This window comes from Accipiter gentilis, chromosome 14, assembly GCF_929443795.1.
Source record: "Accipiter gentilis chromosome 14, bAccGen1.1, whole genome shotgun sequence".
NCBI lineage: Eukaryota > Metazoa > Chordata > Aves > Accipitriformes > Accipitridae > Astur > Astur gentilis.
The window spans coordinates 34,207,076-34,223,639 of NC_064893.1; the positions used below are offsets into that span (position 1 = coordinate 34,207,076).

At 40.0% G+C, this 16,564-nt stretch overlaps 1 protein-coding gene across 2 annotated transcripts; it reads right to left on the bottom strand.

Moving 5' to 3' along the window:
- Positions 1 to 1,789: 1,789 nt before the first annotated feature.
- On the bottom strand, positions 1,790 to 15,758 carry LOC126045931 (protein-glutamine gamma-glutamyltransferase E-like). 2 transcript variants are annotated; one of them, XM_049817618.1, is made up of 13 exons: positions 15,670 to 15,758; positions 13,630 to 13,797; positions 13,079 to 13,321; positions 12,422 to 12,540; positions 11,802 to 11,930; positions 10,149 to 10,326; positions 9,848 to 9,983; positions 8,839 to 8,942; positions 8,120 to 8,365; positions 6,340 to 6,645; positions 4,433 to 4,590; positions 4,088 to 4,221; positions 1,790 to 2,177 (listed from the first exon to the last, which is right to left on the bottom strand). In XM_049817618.1, the coding sequence occupies exons 1-13, from the start codon at positions 15,677 to 15,679 to the stop codon at positions 2,030 to 2,032; spliced, it is 2,079 nt and encodes a 692-aa protein (XP_049673575.1). In that variant the 5' UTR covers positions 15,680 to 15,758; the 3' UTR covers positions 1,790 to 2,029. The 2 variants fall into 2 exon arrangements, with proteins under 2 accessions (XP_049673575.1, XP_049673576.1); XM_049817619.1 differs by lacking the exon at positions 1,790 to 2,177 and having other exon boundaries at positions 4,128 to 4,353.
- Between the last annotated feature and the right edge of the window lie 806 nt (positions 15,759 to 16,564).

The window sequence follows — 16,564 nt, forward strand, 5'->3', positions numbered from 1 at the left end:
CCGGCCTACATCCCAAACTGGCACCTGCCAGTCCACACCTTCACCACAGCAAAGCATCAGCAGCTGCTTTTGTAATCCCTTTGGAATGCAGCGTCGTGGTTGCAAAGTGACTAATGACTTAACATTGTCACAGGTGTTTTTCCTAGCTCAATTCCACCCACTCATCATCCAAAATGGTTCAAAATATTTTGTTCCTCCTTTTCCCTTGTTCAGAGCCTTGAAATCGCAGTGCAGTTTGCTAACTTTCAGAGAAAAACATATTCTTTTATTTCATTCATCTCTAATAATTTTGTGTATTGTTCAAGTATTGCACTAGCATATCCTCAGGGTAACCATATTGCACCTTACACTTGTATTGTTGCTACTCTTTACTAGAAAGAGGAGATCAGTGTAACTTCCACAAAAAATGTTGCAGAATCCCTTCTGCAAGTCTGTATCCAAGTAGGCACGCATTTAATTAGACACATTAACTTCATGTGCACCTGAAGTGTTGCAGGGGAAGGGTGTTGCCTTCCTTTTAATTCCCCTAGAGGTCCCATTTACAAAGCTTCTCTAATTTCTGCTAGTGCAATTCACTTGACTTTAGCATAGTCTGGTTGTTTTCACACATACAAGAGGTGTAAAAAGAAGTCATTACGTGTATATCCACATTCTAAATCCAAGGCTGTGCTTGAGCTTGAACTTCTACTGTTTGGTCTACGTGATGAGAGCTTCTGACTCTGGTGAGCCTTGAGGAACATCGGGAGGTAAAGAGAGGGTACCACTATGGACCATTTGTAGAGCCTCCCTGTAGGTCATCTCATTATATGTCCAGTAAGGTCTTGTACTGACATCGTGTGACTGGCAGTGGAAAACTGGGTGTCTGCAAGTGCCCTCCTTAAGCAATTTTGCAGGCTACAAGGACAAAAGGAGTTTATTGCCAATCTGAGCTTGGGCTGCTGATGTAAGAGTGAGGAGTCCCTATGGCAAGTCACAGGTACCCTGTGCTGTGTGGTGGAAGTGGGGGCACAGAACTGGCTCCAGGTACTTCCTGAGATGGTACTGGCTTACTGACCCAGCAGTCCAAAGTGCAATAGAGCAGTAGTTTGGCTTTGCATTCACTTCATCTACACAGATCGTTTTCAGTCAGAGATTGACTTACTGTTGTAGAATTATTGGCCATAAACTAGGTCACTCACTGGGCTATACCTAGTTCACTTGTTCCTGGAACCCAGCTTTTGGCCTGTACCTATCCTCTCGTAAAGGGTTTAAGTAAGCTTTACTAAACTTGAACTCTGAAAGGTGACTTCCTGACACACAATCTATAGTGAAGAATTCTTAACTCTTCTCAAGGTAAAATAACCTTGGACTTAAGACTACCCTCCCTTTGATTCCCAAAGAAGACCTTCAGCAAGTGCAAAATATCAGCATGTAAAAATGCCATGTATGTTGAGCTGGGCAATTATCTCAAGGTGTTTGTCAAATGGCTCTCAAATTGGACACCACCCAAATTCCTTCTGAACGTTTCCTATGCCTCATTTGGTCACTATGATTTACCAAAAAAGGAAAAATGTCAGGACAGACTTTGCAGCAAAGCAGACAAAGCTAAATGACGTAAGTCGTGCAACTCATCCTGGCTACTTTCTAGTCATCACGGTTGCAGTAAGGAGAAACACCACTTTCAAAGTCCACTGTATAAGGCTCTGAATGTGTAAAAATGAGTTTATGAATGTTTGTGCAGACACATCTGGAGCCAGAAAGAATGATTTCCAAAGAAAACCAGACAAAAGTCAAACAAACAGTCTCTGAATAGAAGGTAAGATGCTCTTTTTAATAACATGGACACTCACAACAGTAAGTGAAGAATCAACTATTCCTCAGTTTATTTAAAATTACAATGTAAAATTTTAAGGATATGATGTTGGTAACCCCTTATCACAGGAAGTGAGGTTTTTGGTTTGCTAATTTTTTCATTGTTTTCTTATACAAGATTTCTTATGACATTTTGTTCAATTTATACACACACAGACCATTCATGTATATCTTCATGTTAGTCAATCACATTTACCATCTTAAAGTTCTTGATATCTGCAAATTTATCACAGGAGAAATTAACAAGTAGATGTTTGGGACCCGTCTCAAAAGGGGTGAGTTTAAACTTTGTACTGGATTTCTCACTGGCTTTCAGTGGTGGTATGCTAAAAATAGGAAACAAAGCGAAAAATATAAGCTGTAAACAGGCTTATGCATCATGCTTGAGTTTCTTCACTAACCATCTCCCATCGTAAGTAAGAATCACTACCAGTTCAGTATAGGATGGCCATGCAAAGACCATACAGGACTTGGCTATCTGATATGTATTTAAATACTCAAACCCATGCATCAAGGTCTCTCACAAATACATTATGCAGTGACCCCGATAAGCACACAAAGGGGGACATACTAGTATCACATGACATAAAACTTCATGCAGAAGAGGGTGTGAAACATCACTGAATTATTAAAAAAGAATACTCTGAGATCACGAAGAATGTTACTAGAAACTCCTGAATTAGAATAGATTATAGCACCAAGAAAACCTCAGTGTTTACACAGCAGGAAATTACGAATGGTGGTTAAAATGTTTTTAGCCAGTATATTTTGTAATTCTTGGAAACTCATGTTTATGGTTTTCCCAGACAGCCTCACCCTGTCATACTTTCTTGTCTTGCCTGAGGATAAAGTTGTATGTGATAGAAAACATGAGGTTGCTAAATTCCCTCAGGAGAGCTTATAATTTATGGGATAGACCATTCCTAGTTGCTCAGGTGCAAATGGCAATGTTAAGTTGCTATGTATGTTTGCTTGTGTTTGTATGTGTATTCAGTTAAAGAGCACGCAACTGTATCCCAGGTATTTTTTAGAAATAACTGCATTTGCTAGCATATGTCAAAATTTGTGTGCAATTTTGTATATGTACAAAGCAGGGAACAGTCTGAAAATTTAACTTTCTGTTTTAGTTGTGAAATACTGAAGGAAAAAGAGCAAGACAAGATACAAAAATCATCAAAGCATAAAAATAGGAACCTGGGATCTGTAGTAAAAAGAACCTATTTTATTCCAGTCTTCTCATTCATCATCTCAACACTATCTAATAGTTTCTTGGCTCTGTTTATTGAACACCCAACATAATTATTTTGTAGAGTTCTGAAAGCAAAGCTTGAAAATCGGTGTGCCTGTAGTACTTGTTTTGAAAAACTTTTTTTTATTTATTTAAAAACTCAAACCAGACCAAACTTTTATTGTAATACTCACTATTTTTCCTATTCTCCTCCTGCCTGCCTTATGTATTTCAGCTGTGTTCAAGTTCCAGGCCTTAGTAAAGTAAATTCAATCATCTAAGGAGTAGCTGCTGGTCATGGTTTAGTCTGTTCTTTAAAAGCTGTCCTCCTTAGCTGTTGATTTATTGTGTCTGGAATAGCTGTGCATGAAGCATACTTGGGGTTGTACTTTTCAGAGGTACCACCCTTTGAGATCACAACTTGTGTCTAAACAATCTGTGTTTATTTTTGTTCCCAAAGCTGGGACACTGATGCATCTGCTTTTTACCTGTATGTCTGTCTGTTTGATGTAAATGCAAATTGTTTAGAAGGCTGAACACCCAGATTGGCACCTGCAGTCCATTTAATACAGTGGAAGAGAAAAGATCTTGGTTCATATATGCTATAATATGGGTATAGTATGGACAGAAACAGTCGTGCATACTGTTGCTGGCCCTCTGATCAGAACAAGAAGGTTCAACATGTCTGGCCTGTAGTAGCATAGATAGCCTCAGCAAAATGTACTGCATGGGTAAGCATGTATTTTTTCCTGGAACTGTGGGGTCCAAGTTCTGTCCAATAATGACAGCAATTACTTGACTTCCCAAACTATGGAGCCAAAGCCTAGCTTAGATGAAGAGCTGGTTCAAAGCTGTGTGCTTTATTACAAGATGTTACATTGACTGGCCTCCCAATTTACAGCAAGAAGAAAATGCTGTCTCATCCTACTGTTCAGTTCCAAGTTATCCATGCCTGTGTTCTTACTCATGTATCTTTAATAGCAGGAAGGAGGCATTTCTTGTACTTACGCTATCTCAAGGACTCCTCTGAGCAGGTCATTGCCTTCTACCTGCAGCACACAGTCCATCACTTCCATATCAATAGGATTGGTAAATATCACTTCCACATCCACTTCTTTATTCACTTTTGCTTCACCAAGTACCTGTGCAAAGAAAATGCTTGAAAGGCCAGGTTCTCAGTATTCCTTTCTATACGAGCCTTCTGAGTCATCAGAAGCGGAGATATTATGAGATTCTTTGGTGGACCATTGCAGAATGTGAGAAGAACATCTCTTCTGGGGAAGAAAGTGCTTGTAAGAGCTCATTTTCCCCTTTCTCTGCCACTGCAGTTAGAGCAAAAGGACAGAAATTTACCTGTATGTCGATGGCAGGATTGTCCAGGGTGATGTCTCTTTGCACTAGCACTTGAATCCCACCTTCTACATGACATAAAGCTGTTACCTGGATTGTGTTGTCTGTAGTTAGCTGCTGTTGATACTCAGTATATGATATCTTAATGGGAAATTGTTTCTCTGGAAGAAAAAAAAAGAATTGATACACACTTTTATAAGTCCACAGAGTTTCATACCTAATATTAGTATTTTCATTCTATGCTGTGTCTGGGACTACAGTGGCCTTCAGCCATCACTGCCAAACTCAATTCATGCAAATCTTTCAGTTTGCTATAGAGAGAAAGAGTGATTTCTTCAATGTTATCCCTCCTCCATTCCCTACTACCATATTGCCTGGCTTGTTTTCCTCCCAATTGCACTGAAAGATAAGACAGCCGGAGTTCAAGGAGTTTACCAGTGCCACTCCATTTATTATGGGACATGCTTTGATAGGCCTCATCAGTCCTATTTGCTCATGATATACTGAGATGAGCTGAATGACGTCTTTACATTTCTTTTATCTTTCCTAGCCCTATCTGCTTTTTATTATCATGTGTTTTTACAGTAGTTTCCATGCTGTAACTCAAATCAAAGAATACTGGGTGGGAAGGGATCTCCTCTGTCTCTGAATCTAGGCAATTCTGCGGTTTTGGCCTTTCGTACAATAAACTTCAAGTTCAGAAGAACTGTAGGGTAGCTATGCTGCATGCAAACACTGCAAGCCACAAACTACTTTCTAGCAGTATACAGCAGATGAAAAATACAAGAAAAGATGACAAGTCACCAATGCAAAGTCCCACAAAAGTAAGCAAGAAAATGCAGGCAATGTGAATTTCCTGGATTCCTCCGGTAGCAAGACATTTGTTAACTACAAATCCTAGCAAACAGAGCATACCTCCAGAAGAAGGCAAACATCTCTTTAAGTGGTCCCCATCATCAGATCTGGGGAAGAACCTCCCTGCTGACTGTAAATTCAGCCACTGGTTTAACACAGCCTGTGTGAGCCCAAGACCACAAGGTGCCTGCATGACTGTAAGGCCATTAGGCACATGAACTCTGTCTTCACCAAGAGTCCAATTCCTAATGCTTTATAGGAAGCTGATAGATCCCAACTCCAGAAGTCAAATTACATAGTAAAGAAATGAAATATTATTTCTGCTTCTCACTAGTGACTTGAAGCCTAAGGTGAATACAATATAGTATCAGTTGTGAATCAATGATCTTTCCGTTCACTTTAGAAATGCTGATACATCTATTATCCCAAGCTTCTAATGGTAACTTGATTTCATCTTTCCAACAATACTCATATTTAGGTAGAGAATTTCTTCCATAAGGCTATCAAATTCCATCTGAAAAAAAAAAAAAATTTAAAAAATCTGAGGTCCTTTACTCAACAGTTCTTCAATGCAAACTTTCTTTTCTGTGGAGTTTAGTGGGCTATTTCAGCTATTTTGATTCCTTGCACTTTAATTCCATTCTAATGTGCTAGTGGATGAGGTTTCTTGTTTCTGCTGTTAGCCATGTCCTGTTACCTTTCAGTAAGGCCCCTCATAACTGACCAGAACACATTTAGTTCATTTCTATGCTTTTATGTTGTCCTTATCTTTTTATGCAAATTTTGTTAAATTAAACTTCATGTTTACTCAGCATCTTCTTTTCACTCCTGAGATGCATTTTCCAAAATGTGAATAGTACTGAAGGAAATGATGGTGTGAAACATGCCTTTTTAATATGTTTATAAGTGCAATGTAATTTTTTTCAGCCTTGTCTGCATATAAATTTAAGGTTGCAGTTTGTTAGAGCTTTTTCCCCCAAGTTGACCAGCTTCCAATGCCCATTTGCTGATAAAACAATTATACAATTACGATTAAAAGTTATTTGAAAAATCACCTTCCTTAGGAGACAGAGTGACAGGTATGGAGTCCTTCCAGATCTCATGAACTGGTCTTCTAGTGTACACAGTGCTCCACGCAGTCATATTTACATGAACAGTCTTAGCATCAGACTGTAAGTTTGCAAGAACCAGAGTTAGATTGAGATCTTTGCCAACTTCTAAAGGGCCAGCCACCTTGAACTTCCCTGAGATGTCAGGCTTTCGATCAATTTCCTGTGGCGTTGGTGCTGTGGGATCGAATTTATCCTCAAGTCCCAGCTTCTTACGGGCTTTTTTAAAAATATCTCTTTCCTTTTTAGAGCCTGTCAGAGAGAACCATGAAAATTATCCTCAACAGTTAACGTGCATCTCTTATTTTACATGACTGCTAGAGACAAGCCAGCAGAACATAGTGTCTGTACTTACAGAAAAACAGAGCCTGTTTTCCACAGCCACACCTAATTTTCTGGATCTGCAATCAGTAATGTCGCTGCCCCTCTAATAGCATTTTTTTGTAACACAGAATCTTAAGTCCAAAGTTCCTCACTCTTCCCATTTCTATCCCTTTTATGGTTGTAATATTTAGAAATGTAAATTCTTATTTGCTAATACAGAAAAGGCCCCTAATACAAGGGAAGGCTGATGGCAGTGTGTGGTGGGTTGACTCCGGCTAGCAGCTGAACGTCCACCCAGCCTCTCACTCACTCCCCATTCCCACAGGACGGGGAGAAAACAGAAGGAATGCGAGAAGGCTCGTGGATCAAGATGATGACAGTTGAACAGGAAAAGCAAAAACCGTGCATGAGCAAACCAAAAAGAGGAATACATGCACTACTCCACATTGGCAGGCAGTGTCCAGCCACTTCCTGGAAAGCAGGGCCTCAACTCACATAACAGTTGCTTGGGAATACAAATGCCATAACCACAAATGCCCCCTCCGTTTCCTCCACCTTTCACTGAGATTTTACTGCTGAGCACTAAGTCATATGGCGTGGCATACACCTCTGGTCAGTCGGGGTCAGCTGTCCTGGCTGAGTTGCCTCGCAGCCACTGCCCACCCACAGCCCACTCACTGTGGTGAGGACGGAGCGGGGAGGAAGAGAGAAAGCCTCCACACTCTGCATGTACTGTTCAGTAATAGCCAAAACGTTGGTGTGTTATGAATGCTTTAAGTGGGTCAGCTATGAAGAAAGTTAACTCCATCCCAGCCAGAGCCGGTACACAACAGAAGCAAGTTATTTGGGCTCTGCTTTATCATGCTTTTCACCCTTCTGATACATATTTCCAACAGCAGTGTTCGTTCTTTGCACTTGCAAATTCAGTTCATGATTGTAATTTTTTTTCTGCACAATCAAACACAAAGGTCTGACAAGTTTACATGCTGTTTGACCCTTTCACAGAGTTGCTTTTCCTGGGCCTAATTGCTGATTTAGCTTAGGTTTCTGTAATAGGCCTTTCATCCTCCTGTCAAATAACTGGGATGTAAACTGAATTCTCACAAAGCAGAGGCAGTCAGTACACATTAGTAATAAGCAAGCGAACAGTGAATGCTTTACTCAGAGATATTTGAACTTGCCTTATTTAGGTCCCATGAAACAGCTCCATATCAGAAAGGGCAAGGCAGTATTTTTTACTCTTTACCTACTCTTTCTGTTAAAACTGAATAAACCGAGTATAAATTTGGCTTCTACCTTATAGATGCCCAAAATTGCCCACTAAGAGACTCCTAGCCTAAAGTTTATATATGTTTGGGAATGAAGCAGATATGCAACCAGAAGAAACAGTGGTTTTGTTTACCTTCTTCATATTTATAATCATTGGTAACATCTACACGATCATCTCTACCAACTGCCTTTGTGCTGATGAATTGGCCGATTGCAGTAGACTTAGAGAACATTAATGTTTTCTTTCCAGTTGCGGGGTCATAATTCCAGTACATGCAGTCTGCATTCACTTCTGCAAATACAAATGGGCAGTCATAGTCCAGATCTACATCTCCTTCTTTGATGGCGTTCCGTGAGGCAGGACCACATTGATAAATTCCTATGGCATCAAGAAAAAATAATTTAGACCTAATCAACTTTTTGACAGTAAGCAGATTACTAGACAGATACTTATCAATGACTCCTGACTTGCCCAGTGCTGTTGTCCCATTCTATCCCTTTCATCCACTTAGACCCTCATACCAGGCCAGTCATTAATGTATCTTGTGTTTACTCTAAAGGTACACTTGGATGTATTTTATATTATCTCTTGATTTTCAATAGCTCTGGATACCTACATTGGAAATATAGGAATTGCTGCAAAAGACTGCTCCTAGAAGTCTAGTTTGTTTCTTGGCATCCACAGATTATCTGAGGCTTTTCTAATGCAATAGGTAAAGATTCTCTTCTGCCACTCTATTTCAGAGCAGGATAAGAAATTACTTTTATGGCGGTTATACTGTTTTTTCCTCTCTCTGAAAGTGACTGACTTTGTGATTTTTCAACATGATTCCTGAAATAAAATCTGTGTACCTCCACTTTCCTCTTGGGGAGTTGCATCCAGAACTTGCCATCCACTGTATGAGGGGCCCAAGTCACTGCGGGAAAACCAGCTTTCATTCCAGACATGGAAATTCCTAGGTGCAAGAATGAACAAAGTAAACTACTAGTATGGGTTTCTAAATTCCTGTTCACATCCATTAATCAGCCATCTTAGTTAAATGTGTTAAATGCCTTAATTTGCATAGGTTCTTATCTGAGACTAACCCCTTCCACTCTGATCCTGACTATATTAACTAGATAGGAGCTGAAAACTGCATTGTGGAACAGACATAAATGTTCAAGGGCAGAAAGCAAATTTGTAAAATTATATAAAATGTCTTGAGCCTGTTTTTCTCCAAAAGTTCTGAGCAAGTGCACTTCCTTAGTTTTTGCTGTTTTCCTTATAGCACAATGCTACAGTTACACTTATCACTTATATTTAGAACAGGTCCAGAACAAGCAGGGGAGTAAACAAGGCAAAAAGTGAGGGACCGCACCTGTTCTTTGCTGAATGCAAGCTTGTTTGAATTGCATTTGATGCTTAATAGTGGCAGTAATTAAATTATTTTCACTGCAAATGATGTCAATGAAAAAAAAAAACCAACCAGGGAAGCTGGTTCTGTTGAACTTTTAAAGTTTAACATGAACTGTTTTTGAAGAATAGCTCCAAAATAAGTCAAGTCCCACTGTTTGATATTTCCAGTGTAATATCACAAATTTGTGGTCATTTGTGGCATCATAACTGTAACTTTGCCTGCCCTGGCTTCAATTAGCTGTCGCAAGTCATGTCACAGTTCTCTGTTAAACTGACAAAGAGTGAAAACACCAAGTTTTTTAGTATTATTTTGTAGTATTTTTTTATTGATCCTCTGTGTGTGTAATTGTTTTTAAGGCAATTTTTAAGAAGGCAACAAAGCATTTGTCATTAGAATCTGTACTCTACCCCTGAAGACTCTATAGGCATTGATAGGTCCTACTGTTAAATATCATAGAGCCTTACCATATGCTGTCAGCTGCCCTGTCCAAATGATTTCCAGACGCATCATAAAACTCATCCACACGCAGATTTCCATCTGCATCATGGGCAGAGCTGAAGTTTGTAATTGTACGAGTGGGAATCCCCAGACATCTAAGCACTAAAGAGCAAATAGAAAAACCATAGTAAGGAAGCAGTATTTCTGGAATATGAAGTTTCATATAACATACTAATGTCTTGAAAGACTTTCATGTAGGAAGTATTATTAGTGCTTCTTTTAACAGAATCTGTGCAGTGTCCATTATGTGCATGACATAAAACATACCTGTAGTCAATACTGCTGCAAAAACCCAACACTGTCCATATCTAACAGGTTTGAATCCTGATTTCTTCCAGTTTTGCAGGATTTCACCACTTCCAGTCCAGCTGCTTGGACTTTTCCCACCGTCATAATTTCCACTCCAGTTTCCTAGTAGCACCCCTTGGTCATCATTGGCGTTGACCTGTAAAGATATTCACTAAATTTATGATGAGATAAATTAAGAGTTTACAACAGATGTAGTAGCAGTAGGGGAGAAAAGCCTTGAATGACATTTTAGTGGACAGAAGTCACTGCTTCATGGAGCTCGTCTTCAGGAAGAAGCCTTATCCTTTCAGGGAAATGAAATATGTGTCCTCAAATGAAATGGAGAGCATTTAATTACTATTTCTCCCATCCAAGTACAGTAGCACCAGGCAAGAAGGCAAACACCAGTTTTCAGTGAACCTTCCTGATGTGAGGTGGCAACTTTACCATTGTATCATTGAATGTCATCATCAAAGCATATCATGCAGCTAAGCTTTCAGAATGTGCCTGGATCATGATGTAGTGAGCCCTCAGAATTTACATTAAACTAGGGGAAATGGCTGACACAACAAATGGGGCACAGTCACCTGGTAAATCTTGGGTACAGTGTCAATAGAAACTCTTGAAGTTCAGGAAGAAAAGGTGTTGATTTCAGAACCTGGGGTAGAATAACCCCATGGATTGGTACAGGCTGGGAAGCAGCTGGCTGAGTGGCAGCCCATCTGAAAGGGGTCTGGGAGTTACAGCAAATGCCAGATTGAATTTGAGCCAACAGTGCTCTCTTGTCGCAAACTGAAAGTCCACGCTAGGCTACATTGGGAAAAGTGTGACCAGGAGATTGAGGGAAGCTGTTAACCCACTTTAATTATCCCTACTGAGGCTGTGCCAGGAGTCCTGTCTCCAGTTTCGGGTCCCTCAGTTCAAGGGGATGTTGAGACACTGAAGAGGGCCCAGGAGAGAGGGCTACCAAGATGGTCAGGGGCCGTGGAACACACAATCTTCAAGGAGAAGTTGAGACCATTGGGCTAGTTCAGTCTGGTTAAGAAGGGGATAAGGGGAATGTAATAGTAGCTTACAACTACTCGAATGGAACAGACTAAGTTGTCAGAGTCCAACTTTTCTCTGTTCTGGCAGGTTATATAACAAGAGGCAACAGCAGAAAGTTGTAGCTTGGGAAAACTGTATTTGACATAAGAGAAAAGTTCCTCACTAAGAGGGTAGTGCAGCTCTGGACCGGTCACCCAGAGAGGCCATGAAACCTGCATCCTTGGAGATTTTCAAAGCAGCCTTACAAATTCATGGCTGAGCTGATCTAGTACCACTGTACTTCCACTTCAAATGGGAGGTTTGGACTAAAGACCTCCAAGGGACTGGTCCTTCAACATACCACCCCGTGTCTTATACTTTTGGTTTGACTACTGGGTATCAAAGTGATAAGTATCAGAAATACCACAGATGAGATAAATCTAGCAGGCTCAGATCAGACAACCACCTAGGTGTTTCTCTGGCCCATGTTTCTGGTGCATACAAACAGTGGCCTAAAATTTTCTGAGAAGCGTCTTCATACTTACTTTCACTAACTACTTTAAAAGAACAGTTAGTAGTTTGGACTTTTTTGAACATGTTGCTTACCATTGCACTGAGAACGCGGCCCAGATATTTGGGGTCATTTCGGTGAGATACATCTGTGGCAGGATCCTGACGATAGTTTAAGCTTCGATCCAGCATGGAAAGGCAAATATTGAGAATATCTTCTTGAAACTATATTATAGAAATAAGTTAGTGTTTTGGAAACACAGATTACTCTACTAAGAATTGGGATTAGTAAAGCCATATAAGTGTTTAATTTTTTTTAAATCACTAAATGAAGTGATTTTATATTACCATATAAAAATGCAGCCTCAACAACCTGTGAAGATTAGAACTCAAAGAGCTTTTAAAAACTTGGAATCTGTGGACTTAAGGCCAGGACTTTGCCTCTCAGCATTGCTACAGTACTTTACTACCCAGCACATGCTAAGGTTTCTGCTGGCTGCACCTCCGAGTCCTAGGTCATATCACTGACTAGTCAATTACAAATCCTCATATTAATCAGTATAACAGGGCTTGGCATGAGTTCTGATTTCAATACCAGACTCCTGCTCTTCAGAGGCATATGTGATGAACTGGAAAAAGCAAACAAGCCCTCGTCACCCAGTTCATGTGAAAACCAGAGCAGCCAACACTGTCTGACATTTCAGTGCTGCATTTACCTGGCCAAAGTTCCATCCAAAGCTGTTGATACGATTTTTATTGCCCGCAAAAATGATGCCAAACTCTTCTAGCACATATTCATCACACTCAGCCTTGTTAGGCATGAACACATCATCACCTGAAAAGCCAAAACAAGAGGTATGTACAACCACAGCGGGCAAAATAAAACAAAACCTCAGGAGCCTTGATCTCCGTCAATAAGAATGCTTGCAGATATCCACCCTTTGCTGTTCTTGCTGTTATAAACAGATAGTGAAACTCAGGATTTCCTATAATTAGAGACAGGGGTTGGGGGTGTCTGAGTGAAGACAGAGGTATGACACTGTCAAATCTGGAACAAGATGGCAGCTGGTAGATATGACTCTTTTCTTGGTTCTACAAAAGACCAGACACGCTCTTCCAAACTTGTGCAGAAGTAGGGAAGCTCTGGCAAAAGCAGAACTTAATATTTTAGGGCAGGGAGTTCTGCAGTAAGTAGATGATACAGAGCTGATTTTATGTACCAGAAGGTCCTAAGAAACTGTTAAACTCTTTTCTTTTCTCACAGATATATTATGTCATGCATGTTCAGCCCCCATATTAAATGGAGAAGCTGCAAATATTAATGAAGTTACAAGAAACTTACTTATTTCAGGGGAAATTTGACATGTTCATACCTGAAGACCAAGGGTTAAAGAGCAAAACAAAAGTGCCAAGACTTGCTGGAGAGGAGCTGTCACTTGAAGTAGTTCGAACACTCAGCTTGTAACGTCCAATGACAGCATTAGGTGGGCTGGAAATGGAGATGCTCACAGAGTTGGAACTGGTAGACTGTACAACTGCACTCCAACTCTCCTTGCTCACTGTGCTGGAGATACCAAATGTGGCCTGGGTCTTAGCCAGCTTTGAGGGTTTTGGACCTTTTAAGGAAAATTAAAAAAACATTTTTTTCCTCAGCTTGCTGAAATAGAGGTTTAGTCGTCAACAAACTCAGCAGGGATGTAACCCTCCCCTCAGATGAATTTGTGCCGTATGTTGGAAACTGAAGGAAGCTATCACCGCTAGCTGAGATGGGAGTAATACAACAAATACCTCAAACACTTCCATGGCTATGTGACCCAGCGTGTTGGCTCTGAGGTATTATCTTGCTGCCCTATAGTGCATATCAGGCCAAAAGAATGTCACAAGGCAGCATTACTCTTTCTGTGAAAGAAGTTGGGAGCCATACCTGTTTCTGCGATGAATGTTAAGTTTTGCTCAGGCTGTTCTGTTCCATTGAAGGTGACGATGAAGGCCTGTCCTCTCCTCACAATCAACTCTTTGCTAGAAAATTTACTTGTGTGGTGATCTCTTGCATTTTCTTTCAGGTGCCAGTTGGTACTTGGCTGCGTTGCAGCTATGAAAAAGTAAGAAGTGCAAGAAAACTTGAGGGTACATCCAAGGAGGAAGGAGCACAGACACATTCTCAAGAATTGTGTGTTGCTTTCTACAGGTAACTAGTACCCATGAGTACCTGTGAGGTTTCCACCAAAAATAGAAATCATTTATTTGTGAGCTTTTTTTGTGAGAGAGAGACTCCACCTTGCATAGGCTGTTAGAGATTATCTGCATAAATAAATATAGAAGGAGTAATATATCCGGTACTAAAGAAAAATCAGAAAGGCATTTAAGAGGAGAGAACCCTGAGAGAACTGAATACTTGTGAGTTACTTGGATAAAGAATCTGGCTGAACTCAGGTAATTCTTTCAAGGTGTCATCCATTCCAAGACATGGCATTATACTAACCGAAGCACAGCCTTGCTGCCTCTGGGTAAGAAATAAAGAAACCTGATAGAGCTGAGAAAAACCGTGCCATGTGATCTCTAGCCCCATTTATGTGTCCTGTACCTCTGATATGACTGACAGCTGCTATCTGTTGGAAGCACCTAACAAGAATATGTTGATGGACACTGGGCTGTCATTTGGCAGTGGGAGAGATGGCAGAATTGGAAAGAGAACACTACTAAATAATCCATGCGAAATAATGTGTTGCAGAAAGCTCTTGCATGTGAACTATGGCTTCAGTCAGAGGCCAAAGAATAGGCATCTGAGATTGGTTTGGCTCTGATATCATCAGAGCCTATGGAGCATCCTCTAGTAGAAGATAGCTCAATGGTTTAAATGAAGTGCAGAAGTACAGAAGAAAAAAGAGATTATTGTTTTTCCTAAGGCCACTGTGTGCTTTATAAATTTTTTTTTATTATTCTCCATCTCCCCTGCAAGTGGGAGAATAGGAAAGAGTAAGAGTGTAGTCCTTAGTAGTGGAACACAGCTGCCCTGTGCCGTTACTGAGTAAAAAATCATTATCCCATGTTCAACCAGATTTATTAGTGTAAAGATTTTTTTGCAGCATGATCTTAAGTTTATCAAGTTTAGGCAAGCCTTGAAATAACTCCATTAGTAGTCTTAGCAATGTAGTCACAGTTCAAATGGGGGGAACACCTTTTTTTACAGTATTGAGCCGAGCAGCACATACTTTGATTTTTCGGGAACGTACCTACTTTAAAAAAAACCCATCTTCAGAAACTTAGCAATGTAGCACATCTATTGTAGAACAAGCTGAGGGGTGGGGGATATTTTTCTTTGGAAAGACAGGAGTTATCTGGCAAGGTTGGAAAAGCAACATGGGACCATTTATAATAATTATTAAACTAGTCAATTTGCATATGTATAAATATCAGCATGTAAGCAAAAAAAACCCCAACAAACCTCACTGCAGCAAACAAACCACCAAAAAAAAAAAAAAAATCCCCTAAATTTTGGTATTCTCTCCGCCCTACCTCCAGGTTTCAACCTTCTCTGCTCATTGTAGCCTCCCTCAGCCTTTGCAATGATACCTTCTTTAAGTTCTGCTTTGCTTCTTTCTCTTATGTCAGATTTATCAGTCTCTCATTTGCACTTGTCTGACAATTTCAAATAGCTGCAGGCTTTCCCTTCCTTCCTGTTTGCAAAATACAGCATTTTTACATCAGATAATATGCCTGTTTGCCCAAATCTCATTCTGATAAGCTTGCTTGTCCTATGCGCACAATAAGTGAAAAAATGCAATTCCTGTGAAAATTCTTCTCCTAACTCTTGATGAAAGAATTTCCTCTTCCTTTTTTTTCTTGGATCAAAACTCTTTAGAGAAGTAGTGATCTTTCAGTGTCCATTACAGAACTGAATACGAGGTATGGATGTAAGAAAATAACACAGAGCGCCACAGAAGGGGCTTCCCCCCGTGCTCACCTTGGCCCATATCTGATCAATACGTCCTGTATAAGCAGATTCTGGAGCTTTCCTCTGAATGGCCTTCTCTACTTCTGTTGGTCAAGGAATGTCTGGTGCCTTTCACTTCTTTAAAAGTCTAAGTGTAAAGTTGCCTGTTTGCAATATTTCCTGTGGGGGTGGAGCTTGAATAGCCTTCTTTGCTCCCCAGCTTAACAGGCTAGCCATTTGTTAAGAGTTTCTTAATGTATTTAAATTTCTAAGAATTTCAGCATTTAGTTGCTTTTCTTTCTGTTATAGTAATAAAATTATAGGAATAACAGAACTCCTTCTCACACCACATTGTTTTTAATTTGGAATACTTCATGAGAAATATTTACAGTGACTTTTTCTTTAAATTAATTCAGTGAATGCATTGTTTTCCTGGAGCTGCTTTTTTAGTTTCCACTGCATTGTAGTAATGGCAAAACAATGAGCAAGCTATTGCCTCTGCCCCAGATTTAATCAGGCCAAATTTAAAGAACTGATTTTTCATTTATCACATAATTACTGTTTAACAACATTAAATAGACAATCACTTCATGTCATATTTGCATGACACACTATGGAGAGGATAGGCAAGTACATTGTGACTTGTGATAAAATAGCTATCATTGTTTTCAGCCGGTACACTACTATTTTTTTGATAGGGTATCTGTGAACATGCAACTGGCAATACCAATTTGTGCACAAAAATCTTTCGCTTAATTTCAAGGAGAGTGATTTTTGCTTATGCTTTGCAGGTGGCTCCACTTTCTGTTAAGAAAGAGAGACTAATTCTGATACTTTTATGAAATGACCTGTAAAATTTGATGTACTCAATGCAGTCTTAAGGATGCCTCTGAGTGATACCCATTAAGCTGGACTAGCCACAGCT